This window comes from Canis lupus, chromosome 4 (assembly GCF_011100685.1).
Source record: "Canis lupus familiaris isolate Mischka breed German Shepherd chromosome 4, alternate assembly UU_Cfam_GSD_1.0, whole genome shotgun sequence".
Lineage (NCBI taxonomy): Eukaryota > Metazoa > Chordata > Mammalia > Carnivora > Canidae > Canis > Canis lupus.
Genome location: NC_049225.1, coordinates 60,077,136 through 60,094,238, shown reverse-complemented (window position 1 = coordinate 60,094,238; position 17,103 = coordinate 60,077,136). Strand labels below are relative to the sequence as shown.

Here is a 17,103-nt window from a genome sequence, read left to right as displayed (position 1 = left end):
TTATCGGGTTAAGGAGCTGCCAGGAGCCTGGGAGGAGGGTGTTTCTTCACTGAGCAGAATCCAGAACCTAGGGCGGAGCCCTGCTGGGTCCCTGGGCCTTGGTTTCCTCCCTGCCCCTCTGTGAGAGGAGAATGGGATGGCTCCAGAGTCCCTGGCCTTACCCTAAGCCTGTCCAAACCAGAGCTGTCTGTATTACCCACAAGAGTGCAGGTTTCCAGGAACGCAGCTGGAGTTTACCTAGCGGGTCAAAGCAACTCTTCCACTAGCAGTGGCTTTAACTGGATCCAGTCACGGATGGTAGAGGAAGAGGAGGGGACATTTCAGCCTGGGTTTCTCCCCACCCCTCCCTCTGCTGGGCAATTCTGGGGGCCCACAACACAGCACCCAGCTCACCAGAAGTGACCTCTTAGTCCTCGTGTCCGCACGCTGCCCTGGCAAAGCTGAAGGTGATGGTGATTCCGAGCCCTCTGCCCGGGGTCCTACTGCCTTCCTCCCAGCCCACTGTGACCCTCACAATGACCCGGTTCCCCATCCTTGCCCATTACCATCTTGGCAACTTGCCTTTGTATCACAGCCTCCCCCAACTACCAAAAAAAAGCCCCAGACTCAGAACACAAATACGGTACACAGTTATATTAATACTGATGAACCCTCTTGTCTCGTCCCTTCTCTGCTCATTTCCTTAAGTGAGCAGTGGCTTCCTTTGGGAGCCACATCCCAACCCGACATTCGGCGGCCCCCTCCTCCAAGGCAAGTCTTTTGGGAGAGGGATTGTCCTCGTCCTCTCTCTGACTCCAGCCGCAGGTGGTGTCACCTGCTCAGCCAGGCAGCACGGGCTGAGGATGAGGACTCCGTAGGAGCCCACCATCAAAGAGGTCCCAGGAAGCCAGGCAGTGACTGGGTCTCTCCATGTCTCCCTTCTGGAGCAGGGCGAAGGCCGTGTGGTGTACGTTCGAAATCTCTCCAGTGACATGAGCTCCCGAGAGCTGAAGAGGCGCTTTGAAGTATTTGGTGAGATCGTGGAGTGCCAGGTGCTGACAAGAAGCAAGAGGTGAGTCGAGTCGAGCTATTTGCAGAGGAGGGCAGGGAGGGGGGGCAGAAGTCCCGATCCAGGGCTGGCTACACAGAAGATGCCAGAGAAGATTTGTAGAACACATATCTGAGGAAATCCACAGCCTGGACCTGAAGAGCTAGGCCCCAGAGAAGGTCCAGTAACAATTGTGTGGCCCAGCAATAAGCAGCAAACAGCTGCTAATGGTTTGCTAAGTGCAAATTCCTGTGCATTCTCTTAAATTTGTTTGATTTTTGTTTTTTAAAGATTTTATTTATTTGACAGAGAGCACAAGTAGACAGAGTGGCAGGTAGAGGGGGAAGCAGGCTCCCCACTAAGCAGAGATTCCAATGTGGGGCTCAATCCCAGGACACTGGGATCGAGACCTGAACTGAATGCAGACACTTAACCAACTGAACAATCCAGGTGCCCCTCTCTCTTAAACTTTCTAACATACCTGTGACCTATGCACTCATTCTATTGCTCTCCCTTTCGTGGAAGTTGAGGCAAGTTAAGTAAGCAGCTAGTTAGTAGCAGAGCCAAATCTATAGCCTACATGTCTGCTTCAGGTTTTCTACCCTGGAACTGGCCCAGGGCGGCAGACAGCCCCTGGGGCTTAAGGACACAGTTGTACTAGAACCTCACTGCCCTGCAAGAGCCCCTGCTTCACATCCCTCCATTCCTCTGGAGCAGCCAGTTTCACACCACTGATTCTGCTGTGCTGATTCTTGATTTTTTTCCTCACTTACTTGGGGAAGCAGCATTCAGAAGTCAGGGTATCTGCAAGAAGAATAGGTTGCATATAAATGCACAACTTAGATGTCAAAACTTTGTCAGTTTTGAGGTCATTCTGAAGTATCTCCCATTATATTTGCCAACTAAATTATTAAGGCTTTTAAATTCTAATTTAATAATTTTAAAGAGCTTCAATGACAAAATAGTTTCTATATAGGAATCATTACATGCTTCGTATCCATTAAGGTGGCTACCGAATATCACAAGCATTGGCAAGGGTATAGAGAAATTAGAACCCTCTTGCACTTTGATGGGAATGCAAACTGGTGCAGCCACCATGGAAAGTGGTGTGGAGGTTCTTCCAAAAATTAAATATAGAATTACTAGGTGATCCAGCAATCCGACTGCTGGGTATAAACTTAAAAGAATTGAAAGCAAGATCTCAAAGAGATCTTTGCACGCCCATGTGTATAGGAGCTTTATTCACGATAACCCAAGAAGTGGAAACAACCCAAGTATTCCATCGACTCATGAACGGATAAGCAAAATGTATATACACATACAATGGAATGTATTATTCAGCCTTAGAAAGGAAGGAAATCCTGTCACATGCTACAAGCATGGATGAACCTTGATAATCATGGATAACCTAATGATTATGCTACATGAAATCAGTAGCCACAGAAAGAGAAATGTTGAACGCCTCCACTTACATGGGGTATCTGGAGTAGTCTAATTCCTGGAAACAGCAGGCCGACAGGGAGGAGATCCGTTCACAGCAGTGTGGCCCAGTGTTGGTGAGCCCGTCCTGAGCAGTCGGGGGACTCCAGCTTGTCTCTGTGCTGAGGAGTATAGGTAGCAGAGGGACGGAGCAGCCAGGAGTCTCTTTCTTGCTGTTTGTGGAGCTGAAGAGCTGAGGGAAGAGCTGACCTTCGGACCCTCTCGCCTCAGCATCCTTCTCAAACAGGCTGCCCCCAGCTCTAAGTTTCCTCCTACTGGGGAAAGGGGGGAGTGTTCCTCACAGTTCCAGCCACGAGCTGGATGAATTCTTTGAGGTTCTGCTGTGGGCCAAAGGCTCATCCTTGAACGAGTCATTGTGAACACTTGGCACCGTTGTCAGAGGAGGGGGAATGGATGCTGAGCAGGGCAAGCTCAGAGATGTCTACCATCAAGGACGAGATGCGTAGCGAATACCAGCTGCGTTAGGGAAGGGGGAAGGCCGCATTAGCAGCCAAGGAAGTGGTGGCTGAGGCTGGCTTTGAAGGAGGCAGGAGGGGTAGGGTGGGGGCATAGGTATGGCAAACAGGCTTTCTTGGGGGGAGGTCTGAATTCGAAAACTTGCCCTGCCCCTTGCCTTTGGGCAAATTCTGAACTCCACAGAGCCTATTTCCTTATCCCTGAGGGGGAGAAAATGCCAGAAGCCACTCACCCAGCGGTCTGAAGAGTGAGGCACTCTGGCAAACATTCTGTGAATCACCTGCTCTTACTGTTACTGCACAGTAGAGGTCAGCCTAGCAGTTGCCATCATCTGTATTTGGGGGGCCATGGACATGGTTAGTGGTTCTAACCACTGAGCAGTGTGGTTCTCTGCTCGTCGCCGACTAATGGGTGGCCTGAGAGTGTAGACCAAGCTGGCTCAGTAACACGCTCCCCCTGGCCTCTCCCCACAGAGGTGAGAAGTATGGCTTCATCACCTACCGGTGTTCTGAGCACGCTGCCCTGTCTCTGAGGAACGGCGCTGCCCTGCGGAAACGCCACGAGCCCTCCTTCCAGCTGAGCTACGGAGGGCTCCAGCACTTCTGCTGGCCCAGACACACTGACTATGGTAAGTACATAAGGCCCCGGCACATTCCAGCGAGGCCTAAACCCCCTCTGGACCCAGCTTCCACTCTAACGCTCTAATGTGCCATTGGTACAACCTTGCAGCTGGGAGGCCGCCATCTGGTTTTCCTTCTGGTCTCTGGCCCATCTTGTCCTGTCTCAAGACTGATACCAAGAGAGAGATTCGGGCCCCCCGGGGCCCCTTGGAAGGTCCAGTCTTGTGTTCACAGCCAGTTGGCAGAACCATGATTACTGCCTCTGACCTCACAGGGCCAGTGGCTGCCCTGCTGCCCTCCGGGGCATTCTGTGGTGGCCCCAACAGCTAGCAGACAGCCTTGTCCATTAATGGGCCACATGGGACATAATATTGTCACCATGCCCTCCCCATTTGGGGACGAGTTGGTGAAGAAGGACAATTTAGGAGAGAATTATCTGTGGAGGAGAGTCCGACACAGCCTCCCGAAGTACTGGGCTGAGTGCGAGGAGACACAGGACGGCTCCGGGCCAGACACTGTTCCACCTGACTTTCTGTCCACGCATGAGGTCTGGTTCCATATCTACATAGGGAGGGCATCCTAGCTTTGTTGGCCACCTTATGCGACTTCTGCAGTGGTTTACTAGTGGGCAAGAAGCTCTTAGGGAAATAGATTTACAGGATAATCAGAACCAGAAGAGATCTCTGGGGTGCTCTAGTTGGGGCCACCATGTTCTAGAAACAAGGCCACCCTGAGACGTTGATGACAGGGCTGAGGTGTCACGGTAGGCCGGCGGAGGTCACGCGTGCTGTCTAGTGCTGTGAGGCCGTGGGCCACATGCCCTCCGTGGGCCTGGCCCTGGTGGCAGATTTTCTGATGGTCGAGCCTTTCTGAGTTGCTCACTGCCTTCCCCCTCTCCTTGACTCCCCCACCCCCTGCCCAGATTCCAATTCAGAAGAGGCCCTTCCTGCATCAGTGAAAACCAAGTACGAAGCCATGGATTTTGACAGCTTACTGAAGGAGGCCCAGCAGAGCCTGCATTGATAACAGCCTTAACCTTCGAGGAATACCTCAATACCTCAGACAAGGCCCTTCCAATATGTTTACGTTTTCAAAGAAATTAAGTCTATGAGAAGGAGAGAGAGCGAGCGCGTGAGAGAACACACGTGAGAGAGAGAGAGACTTGAAACTGCTGTCCTTTTAAAAAAAAAAAATCAATGTTTACATTGAACAAAGCTGCTTCTGTCTGTGAGTTTCCATGGTGTTAATGTTCCACTGCCACATTAGTGTCCTCGCTTCCGGCGGGTGGCCCCGGGTGCGCCTCCAAGTGCTGGGTCAGTCACCCATCTCCCCTTTCTTCCCGAGAACTTCCCCTCGTAGACGTGCAGCCGTGTTCACCATAACATTTCTTGTCTATAGTATGTGATGATGAAATTGTTACTCGTGAATAGAATCAGGATTATAAACTCATTTTTAATTGAAGAAAAAAAAGTATATCCTTAAAATAATGTATTTATGGCTCAGATGTACTGTGCCTGGGATTATTGTATCGCTTCCTTGATTTTTTAACTATGCACTGTCGTGAGGTGTTTGCCACTGAGCTGCTCTGCTCCCTCTGCCAGAATGCCCTCGAGGTGCTGGGCAGCTGGTGGGTTGGTCCCCAGGGAAGTGTGGCCTGCAGCCACACCTGGGAGCAGTGGAGAGAGGTTCTGGGACCTTCCTGCCTAGCTCTGCCCCATTGCTCACTGAGCACGTGCGGGTCCAGTTATGGTTGGAGCCCCCATCTGGTGCCAGCTTGTGCTCAGGGCTTGTGCCTGGCCTGGAGTGCTCATATCCTATCCTGGCCAGCCTTGTATGGAAGGTGGGGCAAGCTGCATTGCTCTTGTTTTTCCAGGGGAGGCGGGCAGTGGTCCCAAGAGGTGAGATGACTTGCTCGAAGTCCCACGGCCAGTGAAAGGGCAGAGCAGTGACCCAGCTGAGGTCTCCTGATTCCTGGGCCCCTGCTTGTGCAGTAGCTGGGGTAAAGGTACACAGCTCCAGGGACTGGTAGAGGTGAGGGCAGCTACGCTGGGCCACAAGCAAGAAGCCTGTGGGGTTACTCTGAGGGGTAAGTCAACCGCTGACTCACCAGCATTAGGCAAGTTTAGGCTCAGGCATGTGTCTTAATCCAGAGGGTTCTGTGGATATCTACACCTGTGGACATGCCATCAGAGCTTCAGTGACATACCTGGAGAGGCACAGGCAGGTGATCTGGGAGCAATCATCCCTTTGGGGCCAGCCATCAACCCATCCTACTCCTACTAGCTTGTCTTTCCCTTGTCTTCACTTGTAAAGCCGTTTTGGTGGCATGGGGCGAGGGGAGCAGGAGGGGCATGTGAGGGCCAGGGGTGGATAAGACAGTCTCCAAGGTCCTTGCCAACTTTGACAACATTCTAATTGGGCTTTACTTTAAAATTTCTGTTCTTGAGTGATGTCAAACCGTGTCCACCTTGGATGTTCTGCAGGTGCCTTCGGGGCCATTCGTGAGGGAAAGCATGGCCAGGCAGGGTATGAGCTTGTTACTTCTGCTTCAGACAGAGCGGCTCCACCTTAATCTGGTTCATATGTCAGGGTTCCTTGGGAAATGTTTGTATTAAAAAGAAAAGAGAAAGAGTCCTGCTTGCTTTCAAAATGTTTGAAATTAACCCATTAAAACTAAAAGAAGCTAATTTAATCTATTGCGATTGCCAGGCTTAGAAATTTGAGACTTGGTAGTTGATTATCATTATTTTTATCAAATTAATCATTTGATAAAATGATTATTTTAATTGATCATCAAATGCCTTAGTAGGTATGCTGAGCCAATGAGCTTGTCCTGAGAGGTGAACATACTCCAAGCCTGCGGAGAAGGCTGGAGGAAACGGGCTTTAGAAGGAATAGTGAATTTGAGCTCCTGTGTATCAAGTCACTTGACCTCCCTGGGCCCCAACTTCCTTTTCTGAAAGGACTGAGAGGGAGACGTAGGCAAGTCGATCCCTAAGGTCCCAGCCCTCTCTGAATCTAACCTTCTGCCTTCTGCAAAAGTGGTATCTAGCTCAAGATGGCAAATACATGGCACATGTGCCACTAGTCCCACATCCTTGGCCAGTGGCAGACATAACTAATCGACCACAGTACTCACGTTCTTTGAGCTTGGTCATACTTTTAGAACTCTCAACACAGTGCTCTGGGCAGCCATTACTAACATCAGAGTTTAACCTATTTGACATCCTGGTCTGATCTTTGAAAGGCTCCCAATTCTACAGAACCAAATGGTGACTGGGTTTCATGCTGGCTCATCCCTGTCTCTCATGTCCTGATCTAAGAGAGAAAATTCCCCGAAAGCGATTCATTGGCACAGGACTCCCAATAATACTGTGACACACAACCCCCACTTGGGTGGCGGGTGGAGCAAGTGGAATAGCAGATGTGAAATGTTTGAGGGAGGTGGGGTTTATGAGGATAAACCCAAGAAAAGGACTTTCCACAGCACAGACCTGAACGTTGTAAATTCCTTTTATAGCTCTTCACTGCCTAGCATACAGTAGGCACATAATAAATGGTTATGGAATGCAATAGAATAGAATTTAAATCTGTCTGCTGCCTCCCCTAAGTCCTGATTTGACCAAGGAGTACACTGAGGTTTCATCCTGTGGAAGCCAATGGGAAGGAACTCCAGAGTCTGGAGAGCTGGGTTGAGTCTTGGCTCCACCAAGGACTTTGTGACCTTGCTAAATCCTCGCCCTCCCCTCCGCACCAGAAGGAGTTGGACTAGAGGTTCTCTAAGCCCCTGCTACTTGCTTCTTCTTTGCTCACCCTAGGCCAGAGCTTCTACCCTGGGCAGGTGGTACCAGAGGGTAAAGAAATACCAGGTTGTAGTGGAAGACCAGTCTCTCCCTCCCCTCTTCTGGGTCAGCTGAGGCTGCCCATCCACTTCGGATTAATACAGGGCACTTGAAGTCACTTATATACTGCCCCTTGAGCAGAGCAGAGATCTGAGCATGGCACTGGGAGGTAACGTGCCTAAGGTCAGGGCTGGCTGTGGTGGGAGAGGAAGCCTGCCAAGACCGCCAAGCAGTTTCTGCTTGCCATCCCATCCATAAAAGGCTACAAGTTCTAAAATTGACCAAGCCTGCAGACAACCTCTATCTGGAAGACTCATTCGGTGCTGTGTATTATTAACCAAGGAGACTCCAAGGTCTCTCCAGGAAAACTTGTCCACCTTGGTCTCTTGCCCACCATATTAAGGAGTAAACCCAGAGGGAGCAGCGGCCACTGGCAACCATCTCATTGTAGCTCTGTCCTAGTATTTGCTCTGGATGATGTTTACATGTGATTGCCATAAAAGCTTACTGTAGACTGTGTTGACAGCCGCCCGTGTGGGGCGGGTTGTACTGTCCGTCTCTGTGCCGTGCTGGTGTTTCCAGAAATGTCCGATCCAACCGCTAAGTGGAATTCATCTCCTTCCTCAGTCGGTACCAGGCTGAATCAGAATCCTCATTCTTGGGGGTTCTGGTTGCCTAAGGAAAATGCATCAAAGAGGTAAAGAATATGAGTGGATGGAGTGCAGAGAAAGCCGACCACCCCCCCGCCCCGCCCCCCATTAGCCCACCACATCTTGCTCCCAAGCCAGGAAACTGTTTTGAGTCAAAGAGCCACAAGTCAGGTGTCTGCATCTGCTGTGAGGCCTTGCAGTGTTGGCATGTTGACCGTGCTCAGGGGAGAGGCAGGGCTTCGGGGGCTTCGGGGGGCAGGGGGAGGAAGGGAGGAGCGCTCGGAGCTGCAAACACTCAGTACCCAAGTCCTGATGCAGGAAGAGATGCATAAAGCCTATGCTCTTAGAGGTTTTGAGCGTGGTCTCTTCCGGGCAGATGCGGCACGCGTGCCGAGGCCCCCGTGCAAGCGGTGAGGGGGCGGCAGGGAGGGCACTGACACGTCGTCCTCCTGCGTGGGCTGGGGAGGATCTCCTGCCAGGCCTGGGCTTCTGTTGAAATCACAGCTGAGCCTCCAGCTTGAGGGAGGGGCTGTCCCAGCTGTGAAGCAGAACCAACCCTAGACACTCGGTTGATCTAACTCCCTGACGTCAAAACCGCAGTGTTTTCTTAGCGTTTGGGATCTAGCAATTCCCCTCCAATAGGACGAAGGGAAGAAATTGGATGTACGGTAGCAAATAAAGTGAACCTCATGGTTTTGTTGGCCAAAGAAGAGGGACCCCCTCACCCCTTCCCACTAGGGCAGAAGGAGAGCAGTTAGTGCTTGTGTGCAATATGTTGGAGCTGGCCCCCGAGTCCCGGGGGGGCATATGCCCACATAGGTGGGCTCCGGGGCTGTCTGCTGAGTCCGGAGGTACAGGGTAAATGGAGGGAGAGCTCGGGAGCTGGGAAACCCACAGAAATGTTCTTGGCCTGAAACAGATGGCGGGGTGCGGGGAGGACCCGTGGGAGGCGGCTGCAGGACGTCCAGGAGGCAGGCAGAGGCTGACTTTGCATTGAAGCAATAAAAGCACTTTGAGAAAACCACACTGCAGCCCGGCTCCATGTTTCTACCCGGCAGATTCGGGTCTCCCTGGGCTGTGTGAGGGACTCTCCTAGGCCCTGGGCGGGGGTCGGGAGCGGGGCTGGTGGGAGAGGGCAGAGCCAGGCCTAGAGTGAGCCCTCGGCCCGCCTTCTTGTCGGAGGCCCCAGTTTAGATCTTGGTACCGATTGTTCGTGGATGGATTAAACAGTCAAAGCAGCCCAGCCGACGGAAACGGGTTTCCAGAGCAAGTCACGTAACTATATAAGCCATCTCAGTGAGAGACCCGATGTTTCTCACTTGCTGTGTGATCTGGGACCTCTGTTCCCTCCACTAATGAAGGAGAACATTGGGCAGAATGAGCACCAGGGTCCCTTTCGAGCCCAATAGGCTCAGGTTCCCACCCTGGAGCCCCGGGCGTGGGTCACTAACCTGTGAAACCGATCCCATCCTCTGGCTGCGCCCAGCTCGAGGCCTGGGTGAGAGGGTTCTCCGCAAGGTAACCAACCAGCAGCAGATTCAAGCCCACCCGGTCCTGGCCGAGCTACCTTGTGTGCAGGCCAGCTCCCCAGGACAGATCTAAGCCATAGTTTCTCATGGGGATGGTGAGAAGTTCGACCCCAGCTTGGCCAGGTGGCGGTTTCGAATCTCACATTAGCCTCATCATCGTCCCCACCGAACAGCTTTTAATCCGAATGTTGTGATGACCGCTTGGCTGTTTGTCTCTTGCTCTCAGACGATACTAGCAATACACTCTCTCCCCCCCGCCCCCCCAAAACAGCTTAACTTAGGCACTTTTCCATACATTTCCTCCAAATGATTGTAACACCTCTGGGGCAACAGGGAGGCATTGATCACACCGCATATATCTAGGGCAGCTTTTTGCTTTTTGTTTCTGTAATAATACAGCAGCGGTGGCTGAGGCTTTGAGATCCCGGAGGACAGGTTTGCAGGTATTCCGTGTCCTCAGAACACCTTGCACATTTGGAAGCAGCATAGACATCCGACTCCCCGGACTGGGCCAATTGGAAAATCCGGTTTTGTTAGGTGGTCCGTCCCGGGGCAGAGCAACACCTCAAAGCCTTGTTTCTATAGCTGAACCCCCTCTGTGCTGTCTTGTCAAAGGATCCTGCAAGGAAGCCTAGCGGAGCCGCCTCTTGCGCGGGGCCGCCTGGCGCCCGGGGGGCTTGGGAAGGGATTGGTCAGCTTCCGCCTCAGCACTTTGCCTTATCGACGTCTGGTCGCCCTCTAGTGGCCAAGGACTGTCTCCACCAGCTACCCAGAAGGAAGGCAAAGACATCCTTTCGGCCACCTTGCTGCCCCAACACCCATTCGGGGAATTACATGTCATGGCTTGAGTGAACCGTCTTCTGTGTGTAGAGCCCAATGTAACACCAGTCAGAAGACTCCAGAAGCAACCACTAAGTAGACTCTTGCACAGACTTGAGAAGCACACTAGTTATCCTGTGGGCAGAGGAGACAGGAGTGGGCCCCGGGGAGGGGGTGGGGGTTACTCTAACTGCAATACTAGCAGCTCAGCTGCTGATCTTGTTAAGTGAACCTCTGCTGGGGGGCCCGCACTGTACCCTTGGGGCAGGCAAAGAGGCTGGGTGTGAGGATTCTGGGGGCGGGGTGGGGGTGCTTGGGGGCAGGGGGCCTGGCCATGGCCTTTGATACGGTCCACTGAAGAGCCAAACAGGTTTTTTGGTTTGTTTTTTTGTATTTTGTATTTTAAAAATGTTGTCAAGTGTTTTTGTGTTAGGAATAAAAAGTCATAAACTCTTCCCAACTTCGTTTCTTGAGGGGTGTTCTGATTCCGATGGAAACAGGTTGGAAATCTCAAGGGGTGTGTGGTCAGTGGAACGGGGAGGCGGACCACTTGAATTTCCAGATGGTTCCTGGGGGGAAGGTGACCATCCGGAAGGCTGGCTCAGTGCAGCCTGCTGGGAAATTCACGCCCACCCCCTTGTGCCACGGTATTAGCATTGGCTTTGAGCTTTGAGCACAGCTTCCTCCAGAGGCAGGTGCTAAGGTTGAAACCGACACAAGATCCCTCTCCCCAACCCCAGGTTTTAAAGAGACGGTGTCTGTAGCTAGCCTTAATCGACTGGGCGAGGTGGTCCCTATGGTCCCTTCCAGCATTTCCAAATCTTGGACTCAAATCTTTTTCTCTTGGTGTGACCGTGCAGCCTAGAGAATTCTGAGCAATAGGGAGCCAGGGCTTTCCCCGGCTCTGTGACAGGGTCAAACCAGGGAATGGCTAAACTTGTTAGGTTTGGGCATCCCCAGGGGTACTACTGTAGGGGGCATTATTGATTGGGAAGCTCAACAAGGTAACTACAGCCTGGGGTGCGTGAGCGCAAGGCTGTGTATGTGTGTGCGTGCGTGCGTGTGTGTGCGTGTGTGCCTGTGTGTGTGTGTATTTGTCCGCTCATGTGCACGCCTGTGTGTGTATGTGTGGAATTACATTGATGCATTTCTTGAGAAAGGTGCAAGAATTTCACCTACACAGAGGGACACATCTGCTTTGTTATTTATAATAGAAAGCTAAATTTTAATTTTTTAAAGGACACTGCTAATGATTGAGAATCGAGTTTTTAGTTTTGCTATTTTTTTTAATTGGTAGAGGATTTTTATATATTTTTTCCATTTTGTTGGGTTGTGTCCTTATTTATATAAATACTTTATCTGTAAGAGGCAAGGAAGAGACCTTCTTTGCTTTTAATTATTGTGGTTGTCATCGTCCCTATTTTATTTCTGGTGTGATTTATCTGTCTTACCTTCTAAATGAGAAACCGTTTTCCTGTATTTGTACATTGTCAGATTCTATAGTTTCATAGATAATTTAACCAAATTGCTCTATGTATTATTATTCCGTGAGTATAAAGTTCTATTTTAATGTCTGTAAATACTTCAAAACTGGCTTCTTTTCTCAGACTCCCACTGTGGGGTTATTGTTTACATCACAAAAACTGTAGAATCTCTATGCTCATGTACTGTAAATAGTGAAGTGATCTGCTTATAAATAAACTTAACAAATACACTATGGAGATTAAAAAGAAAATACCACCCACAGCCCCGTTTAGACGTGTCTTTATTTGCGCTCCTGGAGGGGACACCCTGCCCACTAAATGGGAAAAGGATTCTGGTTTCGGGGTCACTTTCCCAGAGAAGACCCTGGTCAGGGTGTGCCCCGCAGCCTGCCAAACGCTCTGAGCTCACATTGCCTTCTGTGACAGCACATTTCACGGTGATTGTGAGCCATAGCCTCTCACGACAGCCATTCCATGACCAGCTTTTGGCCATGACTTTTAGAAAAGCTCTCCCACTTTCTGCACAAGGACTTCCTTGTTTGACTATGACTCCTTTTTCACACGAGCACACTAAATAAACATGCCAGAAGCGATATTTTGACATGTTTTCAAAGCAAAAACCCTCACCAACTGACAACTACAAAACACTTTCGGGTGGAAAAAAAAGAGAGAGAAGAAAAAGAAAAAAGAAATCACACAAAAAACTCATTTCTGGCCAGGGGATGTGCAGAACAGGCTTGAATTGTGTGCTGCATTTGGGTGACTTCGCAGTGTTTTCCTTTGCTCACTTGCTCCCAGCAAGAGCGGTCAAGACATGACTCTCCAGCCTGGATGATGTATGTGTTGTTTCCTTGGTTTCAAGCTCTCTTGGGTTTAGCCTTTGTTTTGCCTTAAAGCTGCTTTTGCTTTATTTTCTAAGTGCAGTTGGAGTGCAAGAGACCCACGGATCGCCATGTGCCCCCGAAGGGTTGAAACATTGGGGAAGAAATCCTAGATACACAAGAACAAGTGCACTAAGCCGTTCCACTTTATGTTCTGTGCACACTGTTTGTAAGTTGTTGATTTCCTACGGAAACTAGCTCTCATTTTCAGGTGATTTATTTTCTCAATCTGGAAATGGTCTAGACTTTGCAGTTGGAAAGGCGCACACCATGATATTTTCCGTTCAGATGAGTGAGGATGTTTCCGCTGGGCAGCAGGGTACAAGTTACTCTTTCAGAGGTTATCCAGGTGACTGATTGCTCAGTATCTGTCGCCCTCTTACTCGATGGTAAAGTCCAGGAAAGCAGGGCTGCTTCTCCATTCATGGCAGGATGCCCGGCCCTATTGCTCGGGAATTCCTGAATAGATGAGTGAGTGGATCCTATCCGTGGCCTGATGACTGTACACGGCGAGGGAGGCAGCCAAGCCACAGAGTCACAGAAATAATCCCTTCAAAAATACATTCAATGGTGTGAGAGCTTTAGAGGCTCAAGACCTGTGTTTGAGACCCAACTCTGCCACTTGGATATTGTGCAAACTTGCACAAGCCACCTCTTTGGCCCCTGGTTTCCCCGAGTATGCCAGATGATCTGCTTAGATGAACTCAGAGGTCCCTTCCGTTCTAAAACAGCTGATTCTCAGAAGCAGTATGGTGCAGGGGAAATGGTGACAAGCCAGGAGCCTGGTGTCAGGCTGTTTGGCTTTGAGTCTTGACTCCACCACTTACCAGCTGGGTGTCCAAGGGCAGGTTTCTTACCTTCTCTGAGTCTCCTCATCATGTGATAAATGAGGCTAGTGATAGTTTCTACCTCGTAGGGCTGTGAAGATGAAATTTAAGATCGTGAACAGTACCCCGGACATCATGGGAGACAATCGACATAAGCTGCTATCCTCATGCACCGTCTTGTGGGTGCTAACCACAGCGCTGTGCGAGGCATGGTGAGGATTGTGACTCTCATTTGACAGATGGGGAAGGCTGAGGGCTGGGGAAAGCAGGGGGAACTTGCCCAAGGAATGGAGCCAGGACCAGCATCTGTATGTTCCTGAGTGACACATACCTCTCCTCTTTACCCTGCCACTTAACCACTACATGTGGCGTGCTTAGGGACATGTCTCTGTTTAAAGACTACTGCTCTGAGATTGTCAGTTTGGGGAGGGCTGAAGAATCTAACCTAAGAGTTAAAAGAGGAGGGTTCGAGACCCAGCTCTCTAATGACATCATGACCTGCAAACCTGGGCAGGCTCATGCGTCAGGAGCTGGGATTGATCTGCTGTGGAAGTCCTAGGGACATGTGCAAAGTATGCTGCGTTCTCTGGGACTTCAGGGATCTGATTCTTGGGGGCAGCCAGGGAACTGTGCCATGAACTTGGCCCAGCTTGTCCTCTTATGGGCCTTCAATTTCCTCATTTATGTAAAAAGGAAGGTTAGAGGAGATCCTGGTTTATAGTTTGGAGAAACCCTCTGGTCCCCTCCTCCAAGCAAATGCTCTAATACATTAGCATCTGCTTTAAGACAGTCTCTCTGGGAGGAAGGAAAGTTCTAGAGCTACCGGCCACCGGGGACAGAGGAGAAAGACACCACCACAAGGAGCCAAATGGGTAAATCCAGAATATGGGGCAACAGACACTGTTTCTGCAACAAATCACTGGCAAAGGAAAAAGAGGAGGGAGCGCTTTTGTAGATTGAAAGAGGCTTAAGAGACATAGCAATTAAAGTGTGACCTTTGGGTCAGATTCAAGCAAACCAACTAATTAGGACACTTTGGCGACATAGGGGGTGAGACCACGAAGGACAGGTATCCCCAGCTGACCTCCCCAGAAAGCAGCCTCTGCAGGAGTCTTGGTCTGCAGGCTGTTTATTAAGGCATGCCCATGGGACCAACTCCTGGGGAAGGGAAGGCAGTAGAAATGGGCAGAGGAAGAAGCTGAGCTGTGATGGAGCTCCGGTGACAGCCGTGGTGACCCCATGAGGAATCCTTGAGTGAGAAGGGCCCTTTGGAGTTGTCTTGTGCAGGGAGCCAAGGTGGCCAGGCCTTAACCCCTTGGCATGGGTCTGTCATTGTGTGTAGGACATCCCGGGAAAGGGCATGGCCGTGGGCAAAGTGTCTCCCCACAGCTGAGGTCATCTCTGAGGGCTGTGGGACACCACTGGGTGCTGCAGGGACCACAGGTCCTTTACTCTTTAAGAAATGTCTGTCCAGCTCATCACCGCATCTACCACAACTGGATTTGGTGTTCATTGCCTGCATGTGATAATGATGTGGTTCTATGAGAAAACACCCAGATGTTTTTAAAGATGTGTCATGAAGCAGTGAAATGGTATGTCTGGAATGTGCTTGTACATACATCAGCTAAAGGGCACCTGGCTGGTTCCTTTGGGGAAGAGCATGTGACTCTTGATCTTGGGGTTATGAGTTCAAGCCCCATGTTGTGTGTAGAGGTTACTTCAATCAATAAATACACTTAAAAAAAGAAAAAAGACCATCAATTTAATAAAGAAAATACTTCACTTCAGCTAAGAAAAAAATGCGAAAGAAATGTAAAAGAATGGATGAAGCAAATGGGGCAAAACCCTGATATTGGAATCTGGGTGATGAGGAGGAGGGATTCACTGAACAATTCTCTACTTTTGAGGATGCTAGACAATTGTTATAAGAAAACATAAAATGGAAGTATAAGAGTGAAAATGATTCTAAGCAAGCAGATGAACTTGGCCTTAATTAAATGTTTAATTGATGTCTATTAAAGCTAGAATGTTGGTTTTAGCTCAGTAAAAAGTATTCAAAACTGAAAAAATGTTCAAAAACCACTAGATGAAAGTAAGCTAAATTCTCTCCCAGCTTTCAAATCCGATTACTATTTTACTTCACAAGCAGGGTTTTGGTTTTCTGCTGGCTTGGGTGGTCTCTTTCCAGGAAGGGTGGTACCATTCGGTGCAGCTGATGCCAGGCAGCGTTACTGGATGCAGCAGGACTTGGATGCAGGTGCGCCCCCGGCCGGGCTGGGGTTGCCCCCCGGCTGATCTCCTGCCGCCCCTGCAATCAGATAGGAAAGAGACCCCACTAGGTGAGAGGAAACTACCATGCGCTTCCCCTTTGCCCAGGTTTAGACCAAGTTGCAAACTAAGGGGCTTTCTGAGGCTCACAGATAATCACACATGCAGAAGGCAAGCCAACTGTAAGGAGAATCAGAGAAATCAAGAATGAGAAGTAGAATAAGAGCAGCAAAATCATGACGATAAATGGCAACTGGCACTTGGTACTTCTGGGATGCAACAGGGAGTGGTGGAGACTGTGGCAAACTGGAGAGATCCTCTGTCTTATCTAAAGGGGGCAGTTGCCACTCAGCTCCAGCTAACTGTTCTGCAGAAATGCAGACTGGTATGGCCAAATAGTGATCTTTTAAAAAAGAAATACTGCAAATCTGGATTTTTCAAAAAATCTGAAATATCCCAATTTTATTTTACTTTATTTCTTAAAGGTAAATTTATTTGAGAGAGAGAATGTGTGTGTGTACAAGCCGGGGAGGGGGAAAAGGGCAGAGGGAGAAGGAGAGGGAGAAGCAGGCCCCCCACTAAGCAGGGAGCCTGATGCTGGGTTTGATCCTAGGACCCTGGGCTTATGACCTGAGCCAAAGGTAGATGCTTAACTGACTGAGCCACCCAGGTGCCCCTGAAATATCCCAATTTTAAAACATGGACAGCAAATTCACCTTAAAAGAATACAGTCCAAACAAAAGATATCTGCAGGCTACAAGACCTGCCACAAGCCCAAAAGATAATTTGCAAATTAGAAAAAGATGCATCTTCCTTAGGACACTTTACTGCCATTTCTGGAAAATTGTAATAACCATACAAATCTATGATAAAGGGGGTTCCTGGTTGGCTCAGTAGGTTAAGCCTCCAACTCTTGGTTTCAGCTCAGGTTGTGATCTCAGAGTCATGAGCTCAAGCCCCACGGCAGGCTCAGTGCTGAGTCTGTTTGAGAATCTTTCACTCCCTCTCCCTTGGCCTCTCCTCCCCACTCATGCTCTCTCTTTCCCCCCTCTCTTTAAAATACAATAAATAAATCTCTAAGATAGCCCAAACCTATGATGACTGTAATGTACAGGACACCTCCTGGAGCTGTGCAAAAAGCACAACTTGCAAAATGTAAACGGTAGCTCCACATTTGCAGCCACCCGTTTAGAATCACCC

At 49.8% G+C, this 17,103-nt stretch overlaps 2 protein-coding genes across 4 annotated transcripts in view; one reads left to right on the top strand and one right to left on the bottom strand.

The window, feature by feature from the left end:
* PPARGC1B (PPARG coactivator 1 beta) overlaps positions 1 to 9,121 on the top strand; it is a 108,907-nt gene extending 99,786 nt beyond the window's left edge. The window contains exons 10-12 of one of the 3 annotated variants that reach the window (XM_038535054.1): positions 930 to 1,051; positions 3,457 to 3,611; positions 4,526 to 9,121. In XM_038535054.1, coding sequence (XP_038390982.1) covers positions 930 to 1,051; positions 3,457 to 3,611; positions 4,526 to 4,626 — 378 coding nt within the window. In that variant the 3' untranslated portion in view covers positions 4,627 to 9,121. Of the gene's footprint in view, positions 1 to 926; positions 1,052 to 3,456; positions 3,612 to 4,525 lie in introns of those variants that run through there. The other 2 variants (XM_038535053.1, XR_005358436.1) reach the window with 2 other exon arrangements.
* Positions 9,122 to 15,372: 6,251 nt separating this feature from the next.
* The window catches only part of PDE6A (phosphodiesterase 6A), a 59,908-nt gene continuing 58,177 nt past the window's right edge, over positions 15,373 to 17,103 (bottom strand). The window contains 1 exon segment of the mRNA NM_001003073.1: positions 15,373 to 15,943. Within this exon segment, the coding sequence (NP_001003073.1) occupies positions 15,864 to 15,943 (80 nt within the window). The 3' untranslated portion in view covers positions 15,373 to 15,863.